This window comes from Molothrus ater, chromosome 3 (assembly GCF_012460135.2).
Source record: "Molothrus ater isolate BHLD 08-10-18 breed brown headed cowbird chromosome 3, BPBGC_Mater_1.1, whole genome shotgun sequence".
Taxonomy (NCBI): Eukaryota; Metazoa; Chordata; class Aves; order Passeriformes; family Icteridae; genus Molothrus; species Molothrus ater.
The window spans coordinates 104,121,600-104,132,246 of NC_050480.2; the positions used below are offsets into that span (position 1 = coordinate 104,121,600).

General features: G+C 42.3%; 1 protein-coding gene across 3 annotated transcripts in view; it reads right to left on the reverse strand.

Moving 5' to 3' along the window:
- FBXL4 (F-box and leucine rich repeat protein 4) overlaps positions 1-8,446 on the reverse strand; it is a 62,263-nt gene extending 53,817 nt beyond the window's left edge. The window contains exons 1-3 of one of the 3 annotated variants that reach the window (XM_036379856.1): positions 8,370-8,446; positions 2,337-2,508; positions 1,150-1,744 (exon numbers count right to left, since the gene is read on the reverse strand). In XM_036379856.1, coding sequence (XP_036235749.1) covers positions 1,150-1,658 — 509 coding nt within the window. In that variant the 5' untranslated portion in view covers positions 1,659-1,744; positions 2,337-2,508; positions 8,370-8,446. Of the gene's footprint in view, positions 1-1,149; positions 1,745-2,336; positions 2,560-7,841; positions 7,984-8,369 lie in introns of those variants that run through there. The other 2 variants (XM_054514251.1, XM_036379857.1) reach the window with 2 other exon arrangements.
- Between the last annotated feature and the right edge of the window lie 2,201 nt (positions 8,447-10,647).

Genomic DNA, 10,647 nt, shown 5'->3' on the forward strand with positions numbered 1-10,647 from the left:
GAATTTTGAATATAAACCATGACACCTGATTTTCCAAGGGTTTTTGAATGAACATCAATGGCACGGTATTAGAAAGCAAGGGATAATAAGTTAGACCTAAAACCATACTTTTTAGTGGCATCTGTAAAAGGTAAGTCAGTAAAAAAATCACCCAGCATCCACACTAGCACTGCTTATACCACCAAAGTGTGTATTTCATAGCAATATAGTATTTGCTGGCATACTAATCTTTACAGGACACATTTTGTTTAGTATTTCTTCTATCGGCTCTCCCTTCCTTTCTATCTTTGGTATGATTTAATCTCTTTTTGATATGGAATACTCAATTGCATATCCTGACAGCTTTTCCCAATGCTTTTGCCCACTAGATGGTTTGACCTATTCACTTTCTCCTTCCATTCCTATTTCCTCACCTCCTCACTAAGAGCTTCTCACCTCACACACAGTGTTTTTCTTTACTATCTTACCATTCCCCAGATTACCACACTCCTGATCCTGCAACTGGAATTTCATCAAGACTTCCTACTGTAAGGAAAACCAACAGGATCATATCTGCTTCTTTTAGATGAAGTGAGTGTAAAAACAAGTTCAGCTCACCACCCTTTGACCATACCAAAAATAAAGATCAGACAAATGGTATCACCTTTTGTCTGACTATTCTGTGCTTCTGGTTTCAGCTTCATTTCCATATGAATAGTTACAGCGCCTAATTGTACTATACATTCAACCTAAAGCATGCAGAGAAGAAAAGCCCATGGCTACTTGAAGCAGGATGATACAGCAGCCATGAATCCTCAACCTCTTTTACACAATTTTCTCTTCCTACTGAAGGAAGAGCTCAGACCTACCGCTTCAGAAGTAGGGTTTTATACAGATATAGTAATCATTGCCCATAAAAATTCCAACATCAAAACTATCATTACACAAATTAAAGTTGATATTAGGAGTTGCATTAATTCCTAAAAAATGTCTACATCTCTGAAGTTGCTATCAAAATGAGACACCACAGTTTTAAAAACATGAAGAAATAAAGAAAATTTTAGTCAGTCAGAATCAAAACTGATAAATATTAGGAAGCAAAGTCCACTAAACAGCCCTATTTGTAGCATTTAACATCTCACAGGAAAGCATAAAGAAGAAAAAAATTACCTTACTTCAGCTGGTGGATTTTGTGAGTAAGGATTTGCAGAGCATGCCAAAATCCTGACTACAGCTCCAGGATGATAGGTTTCCAGAATGTGCACTGCAGTGGGATAAACTGGTTCTTCAAAAGCAAGTTCCACATAGTCCTGGCTACAGAAGGTGGATGGGGTCCTCTTGAAAGGCAGCCGAGCGCTCGGGCAGCGATCCCACCAGGTCCCGTAAGTTCGAAAGACAGCGGTCTGGGTGAAGTCACCAGAACTAGGGTACACGTTGGGAATCCCTGCTAAATTCCACATGGTATAGGACATGCTGTTCTCACTGCCATAGTGAGAGCTGAAATCCAACACTTCTTTGGCATACTGAACTATTTCAACGTTGATAGGTAAGGCGCGGGTGTTCGATTCAATAGCCCTCCGACTGTTCATCTCTCCTCGCGTCGCTGTTCTAGCCCGGCGCCGAAGGCACATGTAGTAAAACATGCTCAGAACTGTTAACATGGGAAACACTGGTGGCATCTAGATAGGTCTTAGGAAGGTGCAAAAAGTCAGGAGTCCTTTGTAAGTTGCATTAACTGCCTGTGGTGTTTTGGAAAAGAGCTGAGCTGATAAAACAGAATGAATAAACACAGTGAGCAGATACAGGATTCTTAGAAAGCAAATTGTGCTGTTTTGAATAGTGTCTTAAACAAAGTACTGCTACTAAAATATTAATAAATTATTGTATTTTATTGTAAGACAATTGTTTAGTTGGAAGCTACTAAGTGTTGCTTCCCATTTACTTTTTACCTTACTTGACATTTATTTTTTTGTTTAAAAAAAAGAGAAGACTATGAAGAAACATCAGCCAAAACCAGCCCTCAAGCAACAAAAGAACTAATGGTCAAAATAAGCATTATCTTTAGGGATTTATTACAAGAAAAGAAAATTGCAGTGACTCAGGGAAATTAATTCAAGTATGAAATTAAATTTGGCCCATGCTGTAAACAACTGTGAAAGCATATCTGAAGATACACCTTCCCATTGTGAAGACACCACTCTTAAAACCATTGTGAATGGTTTTACTTTCTTAAAAGAAGAGTAAATGATCTTAAGAGTGAAAAGAAGGAGCTTTTGGGCTGGTAATCTAAACTTAACCCACTGCTTCCTCTATCAGAGCACTAATCTGAAACAGAGCCACAAAAATACTGCCTTTACCGTCTGAAGCTGTCCATGACAGCACACACCAACAACAGAAGGGTCATCAGCCTCCTGAAGGATGCTCAGAATTCACTAACAACATCATCTTCCTTTAAACCATGCAACAAATGAGGTCTTCAAAAGAGTCCTGGCATCAGAAGCAGAAGTCCCCATAGAAAGCATTTTAATTCTGACAAGAGAAAATATTTTCATTAAGGTAGCAATTCAGTTAAGTACAAAATGTACTAGATCTGCATACTTTAAAAACCCAACACAAAATATACAATTAATTAAGAATATCAATGTCTTTTACACAGACGACACCAACACAAGTAAAACAATCAAATAAGCAGGTTTAGCAATTAGAAAAAGCTAAATTAAAGGTAAGCTACTTTAACTACTTTACTAAAGTTTTCTGTTTACAGCAGTGAAGAAGCATTTATAGCTGAATGTTCTCTACAGGACACAGGAGGGCTGTATCATATTCCCTACTAATAAAGATCCTCTTACATATGCCTGTCCCATATTGAGCAGCTGCTCCATACCTGCGTGATGTAAACTGTGAGTTTTACCAACACACAACGAAATGTGCAGTGTATTCTCTGATTTCTGCTGGCACTACATGACACACTAGGGTTATGAATTCACAAACTGTTTCTCACAAACTTCTCATTAACTTGTCCACCAGCTTTACCAAGAGAGAATAAGGAGTATTGCCTGTAACCCATTAGAGGCCAAACAGGGATGACTAAGCATGACTCCAAATAGAATAAATGTTTCTTCAACAGCCCCTGCTGGAATTGCCGCTTAGTTTACCTCAGGATACACACTGTGGTAATCTCTGAACCAACAGATGTGACCCTTCTATTGCAGAAGACACCTCAAGTAACAACAAACACGATGCTTCACACTGCCAGGCAGACAAACCACGTATTTAATGTTTGCAGTGGGTACAAGTGAGACCCTACTATAGCGTTTCTGGGAGCATAAGTTTTAAAGGAGGGTAAATTACTAAACAAATGGAAACTTTTTAAAGTCTCTACACAGATCTACAGTATGTTTTTTAGGTCAGTTGCTTGCTCCCATACTCACAAACACACAGAAATGTACAAACAGCTCGTTTTAGCATAACTGTTTCCAGCAAGAAGGCACTTGTGGTAACAGATAAGGAGAGGCTGCACTATTTGCCCATTTAACTCCCCACAGAAAGTTTACTAATGAAGTGCTCAATTCTCACTTTCTTGCTTCCTACTATTATTGGCCTTTTGTTTAGTTTCACATGTTGATGTAGCTGTCCAGGACATAAATGACTCCTGATACTCAGTGCAGAAGGGAATGCATAAAACAATATGCCAGATTTACTTCAGGCTCCCCTGAAACACGAATGTCACATTTCCCACAAACAACCCAAGCCACCTTTCAGAAAAGACACTGGGAAAAAAAAATAGCACAACCCCGAATCTTTCCTCCTTAAAAGAAAAAAAAAAAGAAGAAACAACTCCAAACCGAAAATAGTTATTATTTTATTTTTTCAAAGCAGAGACGCTTTGATGTAAGATGTAAGTAAAGTTTACAAATACATTCTCCTCCTGGATTTTCCCCCTCTTAAAAAGAAAGATCTATTTAAAGAATATGCCAACAGACATTAAACTTCAACAAATTTTCTGCTATCAAGACCTGAAATCATGGCTAGATCAGCATATACACCACCTTCAAACTCAAAATTTTCATGATTAAGAAAAATACGGCATTACAGATCTCAATTTTAAGAATCATTCAGTTGTGGTACTTGAAGATCAGTGAGAATCACTTATCCCACATATGCAACCTACACAACCTGATATCTGCACTGCAAACTCCAGGCTTCCTCTGGCCACAGCCTGCAGTTCTTGTGGCACTGCAAAACCCAGCTGTGCTCCTTATCTAAGCTTGTCCAAGAGCAGCAAAACCATCCAACAGTTCAGGGCTGTACGTCAGCTAGCTGGCCAGTTTAAGCCAGGTCTAAGAGAGGAAATAACCTGAAATCACGCTGCAGATTTTCCATTAGCAGTAATGTTCATTTGGGTCATTCTCCCTCTAGCAACTTAATAATTTCATAAAACCTGTAAAAATTTGAAATCCTTGACACTGACACAACTTCATCAATTTTGGCTGGCATTGGTCAACAGGTCAAAAGTATATCAGTAGGAACAGAAAGCTTTCATGTAAACTTACTAGTCTAAACAACAGCAGTGGAGGCAAATGAAAGAGTTAAAAAAAATGTAAGATATAGTAGCTTATAACAAGAAAGAAAAAACCACTGTAAAAGAAGGATTAAATAACCATTAGGACTACAATACAAATAGGAATTCTTCTTCTGGCACTTTAAAAGAAGCATTAGGAATTGTGCAGCCTTAAAAAGACAAATGAAAAATTGCTTCAGAGGTTAAAGGATAATAAGCTAGTGAGAGAATTACATTAAATACAGATCAGTAGGGCCAGATGATACAAAGAGATTTTTTCAGGAACAACTAGAAGTCAAGCTGATTTCTAATTAACAGGATTTAACTTTGCAAAAAAATATAAAAATGCAGACTCAGGTCTATGCAAAGCATCAAGATAAACAGCTCTGGAGCTCATGTACATGCAAAGTTTATGTCAAAAGCTCCCCCTTCCCTCAAATTGCTTGATTATTTTAAAGAGATCCACTTAGGCCCCTGTAACTATGCCTTTTGATCTCTGGCTGGGTCTTTAGCCTGTTGTATATTATTAATTTTTTTTTTTTGTACAGGCATAATTATGCTAAACTAAAGTCTAATAAAGGTTTCTTGTGTGTCTTTTCTTGTGTCTCCCCCCAAGCAGCAGCCTTCTACATCTTTTGTTTCTTTTATATGTATTTTTTTTTTCCTGGCAATACCATTAAATAGACTGAAATAGTGCTATGGAACACCAGAACCAGTTTCCAGTCTGATCTCCCCAAACCATCTTGGTGAGTGCTGGCTTGAAGAGGGAGCAAGACTGCACAGGCCACAAGTCAGATGAGCTCAAAAGACTACCAAAATGTTATCTCTGCTTTTACAGACAGGACTCCAGAAAACCGCTTTGGACTAGACTTGGAATAAAACTTTTTAAAGAGATATTTTCTTTCAAAATACATTCAAGTCCATCACATTATTTACAATTTCTCCTACCCAGACTATTATTTAATTTATAACTATTTCAATTATATGGGCAAGCTACCTTTTTCTAACTCTTCTTTTCTTCCTGCTATACATACAGAAAGGCTTCTAAGACTGTAATTCACTATTTCCTTCTTCCAAGCACAGAAAACCTTGGCAAAGTAAAACATCTTACAGCTTCTGTACAGATCTCATGGGAAAAGGCACTAATTAAGCTAAAGCATTCAAAAGCACTAGATCTCTTCACTCTATTTTGCCTTTTTACAGGCAGTTTTTGTATACAAATCTATTTTCAAGCTTTGAAGCAACCCATCCAATTAATGACTCCTGTACTTGAAAACACAGCATGAAGCTGAGTCAGGGCAGGTTTAGGTGGGTATGAGGAGAATGTTTTTCACTCAGAAGATGGCTGGGTACTGGAGCAGGCTCTCCAGAGAAGTGGTAACAGCACCAGTCCTGTGTGAGTTCAAGAAGGATTTGGACAATGCTCTCAGGCAACGGTGTGACTGCTGGAGTGTCCTGCGCAGGGTCAGGAGGTGGACTCAATGACCCTTCCAACTCAGGATATTCTATGATTCTACCTGTTCATTTTGGTTAGTTTGGCAAACACAACTCCTCAACAGCCACAATTTTATCCCATACAAGCAGAAACAGTAGAGCTATTCACCAACCAGACTGCTGAGAAAAGGTGGGAAGTACACAGAAAAATACTTGAGATTTCAAAGGGCTGTGAAATGAAGGATGTCTGTGAAAACATAACAAGTAACAGATACTAGATTTAGGGAAAAAAAAATATGGCACATTTTATCCCTGAGCCATCCCTGGAAAAGCACATGATAGGAAAGAGTTTGTACTATTTCAAGAGAAGCAAATGTTGTAGATGCTAGTCATGCATACACCAGGTTTGATTTTTAAAGCCAGTGAAGTAATAACTCCTATTTACACCAGCTTTGCTAATCTCACATTTGGGAGCAGTGAGCAGTTCTTCTTCATTTGACTATAAAAGAAACAGCAACATTGACAAATTACAAAGAATGTATAAATGACAAAAACAAGGGCTCATATGATCTCTGAAGAAAGATTAATGCAATTTAAGACGTGTGTCTTAGATAAAAGACAGTAAATGGGAAATCTCTTAATTATCTTTGAACACTAATGCACAGAGGGAATACTGGATCCTTACATTACAGTCTAAAACAGAGTACTTATACCACAGGTTAGCATCTCTTGCTGTTAATTACCAAGATTATACCAACATCTACACTCAACTTGCTGAAACTAGAAGCTATTATTAATTAAAAATTAATAAGCTATTACAGTATACTTTAAACTCAGGCCCCATTTGCTGTGTTTCTTCCCATAATATATTCTGGCACTAAAATAAGCCACTTCACACACACTTCTAACTAATAATTCTACTGTTTGAAAAAGATTGCAATATATGGCAATTTTATCTATCTAAAATCTTACATTGCCTTCATGAGCACGAAAACAGGTAAAATCCAAGAATTTCTGGTTACTTCACTGACTGCATTCCTGCTAGGACCAGAGTCATGATGTGGTTCAGCACAGAGATGCAATGGAGACAAAAGTTCCTTTGGCACCTATTACACATCCAAAGTGGCCACCCTGTCTTATGGAGGCAGCTTTCTCAGATAACAGAAATTGTTTCTCAACATGAGTAAATCATCAGGTAGCCCTTCCTATTAACAGCCTAAAGTTACCAGCATTATGGCACTTCATTCTGACCAACAACCCTTCCAGCTGTGGTGAAACTCTCCCCTCCGTGTAAATAAAAAAATTGAAATTCCCCATACTACTTTTAAAAAGAAATTTGTGTGCATTTGTCTTTTCACTTTTCTCTTGAGATATCATACTGCCTCTCCATGCAGTATGATACTTATACTCTTATACTCTGTACAACATTCACTTGTTGGTCAGCGGCTTCCTCACTGCACGGATCACAGCTTTCAGGCCAGTTGGTACCATAGCTTTATAGGTAGTTGGTACCTCCCACTGTCACAGAATTAATGAATCAACTGGGTTAGAAAAGGCCTCCGAGATCATCAAGTTCAACCTAGACCTAAAAGCACCATGTCACCCAGATCATTGCACTAAGTGCCATGTTTCCTTAAGAACCTGCAAGGACAGTGACTCCATCACCTCCCTGGACAGCCCATTCCAGTGTCTAGCCACCCCTTTGGTGGACAAATTCTTCCTCATATCCAACTTAATTCTCCCCTGGCACAGCTTAAACTGTGCTCTCTCGTCCTAATCATGTCCACATCCAATTGATGTCCATTTGTCAGCCTGCACTGGTAGCAAATAACAATCCACAAGAAGTGAAGCAGCCCAAAGTACACACCTAAAAAATAAAATAAAATAGTATCGCTAGTTCAGCTCCTATCCTGCTTTCTGTCGCGTTGTGATCGGGGTGAAGCCGTGTAAGTGTGGAACACTGCAGGGACCGAGCAGCGGCGGAGGACCCGCAGGGGAGAGGAGCATAACCTGTGCCCAGCCGTGCCCGCTTTGTCTGGTCCCAGCACTGTTCCTCCCGGACTCCCTGCTCCATCCCATCCCTACCCCTTCCCACTCCTCGGGCGCCCGCGCTCCCTTCCCCGGGGGGGACAGCTCCCGCCGAGGCCTAGGGAGAGCGGACGGGACTGCCCGGTGCCGCCGATGCCTTCCGCGTCCCCTCCCCGACAGCAGCACCGGCCTGGCCCGGCCCGGCCCGGCCCCGCCAGCCAGCCCTGGACGGGCGGACGGGGACCGGACACCCGCGGCCGCCCGCCCCCGCCGCGCAGGGCCGGCCCCGCACCGGGGTTGCTGCAGGGCCCGGCGCGGCGGCCCCCCCCGCGCCCGCCCGGCAGCGCCGCCGCCGCCGCCACCCTACCCCGTCCGGAGGGCGGAGCTGCCCGGGCCGCCGGAGCCGCCGCCGCGCCGGGCGCCGCCGGAAGCAGCGCGCACGGAGGGCGGCGGGGGCGGGAACCGGGGGAAGCGGCGCGGCGGGGGCGGGGCCGGCGGCTGCGCCTGCCCGAGCCCCGGCGTGGGGCGGGCCCGCGCGGCCCGGCGAGCGGCGGCTCGGAGGGTTTGCTGCTGTGGGATAGGAGAATGCTGGAATGACAGGGGTTGGGAGGGCCCTTAAAGATCATCTAGCCCCAGCCCCACTGCCGTGCGTACTGACCCCCAGACCAGGGGGTTCCAACTAGACCCCCAACTAGACCAGGTTGCTCAAAGCTCCATCCAACCTGGCCTTGAACAGTGCCAGGGATGGGGCATCCGCGGCTTCTCTGGGCAACCTGTTCCAGTGTCTCACCGTCCTCACAGTTAAGAATTTCTTCCCGATGTCCAACATAAATTTCCCCTCTTTCAGTTTGTACCCATTACTCCTTGTCCTATCACAACAAGGACAGATGCAGAGTCTCAGCAGCTTCCCTGTCGGCCCTTCTGATACTGGAAGGTTGCCATGAGGTCTCCACAAAACCATCTCTTTTCCAGACTGAACAGCCCCAACTTGCTCAGCATTCATAGGGGAGATGCTCTAGTCTGGACTTGCTTCAAAACTTTCATGTCATCCTTACGCTGGGCACACCATAATTGTACACAGTACTACAGGTGGGATCTCACCAGAACAGAGGGGGAAAACACCTCCTTGACCCTGCTGGCCGCACTACTTTTGATGCAGCCCAGGATTCCATCGGTTTTCTGGACTATGAGTGCACACTGCTGGCTTGTGTTGAGTTTTTCATCAGCCATCACACCTTTCTCCACAGTGCGGCTCTCAATCCAACATGTAGGTGTGTCTGGGATTGCCACAATCCAGGTGCAGGACTTCGCACTTTGCTTTGTTGAACCTCGTGAGATTCACACCAGCCCACCTCTCAAGTGTGTCAGGTCCCTCTGGAGGGCATCCCTTCCCTCCAGGATGTTGAATTATTCGATGTTGTGCTTTGAGACTCAGGCCCACTCTTCTTTGTGCCTTGTTACCTCTGCAGACGTGAAGGCCATGGTGAGGTAGATGCTGTGAGCCCACTCGCTCAGGATGAGCCCTGGCTTGATTTCTCACAGAAAACCAGGCAGTGTGTCTTGCCTTAGCCCCAGGCCAGCTGGGTTATGCTTTCAATGTCATGTTTGAATTCCTAGCATGTCATAAGGGCAGCCCTGTTTTTAATTGATCTTGACGAGTACCTACTCCAGCACACTGTGGTGCCTCTTGGTGTATTGCAAAGGAAGTGTCACATAATTTAATTTGGTGCACAAGTGCTTTCTCTCCCAACCACCTCTTCCAGTCAGACCTTCTGCAATAATCACTAAAATTGCTGTTACTCCATCTGGTCTCCTCAGGTTTCCAGCAAGGCTCCGTGCTAGATGGTACCTGGGATTGTTCAGATGCAGTAGAAAATAGAGTTGCTGACTTTTACTAGGTGGTCAAATATAATACTAAAAGTCCAGAGAATATGCAAATAGTTGCTATGTAAGGTGCTTTTTGTATAATGCTTTAATATAAATTCTATGCATTTATAATAAATTTCAAATATAGAAATCTATAAGTTTAGTATAGAATGCATTTTGGTTGCTAACTGCAGTGGCAGACAAGCCGCCACACAACCCTGATTTCCACAAGGGACATGCCAGGATGACCAGCTACTAGGTGATTCATACACCTGCATGCACCAGTGCACACATACAGAAATGCACACGTACACACATGTTTTATGTGCCTCAGACACCACTGAACTATTTAAAAATAATTCAAGCCCCAAATTTTAAGGCTCTGCTTCCATGGAAGAGGAAGCTAGACTCTTCAGGTTTCAGTGACAGCAATGTAGAGTGCCTTTTGGCATCATTTATGCCTCACCTCAATCCTACAATCAGATGCAAGCTACAAGAGTATTTATAAAGGTACTTTCAATAACCACCTTCCCAGGGAGTGTCCAACTCAAAGTTTGAATGTTTAATACAAAATAAAACCGGAAACAAGAATATGAATGTTTGGTGAGTCAGAAAATAGGTTAGGCATGAAAAGAAATTTTTGTAGTTTATTTTATTTATGTTATTGCTTTCATTTTAGGTTTTGTACCTCTCATGCTATCCTCCCTTTTCAAATTAAGTGAAGAAAGAGAAAATACTTGGAACACACCATTTATCTAACCCATTTAATTGGTTAACTT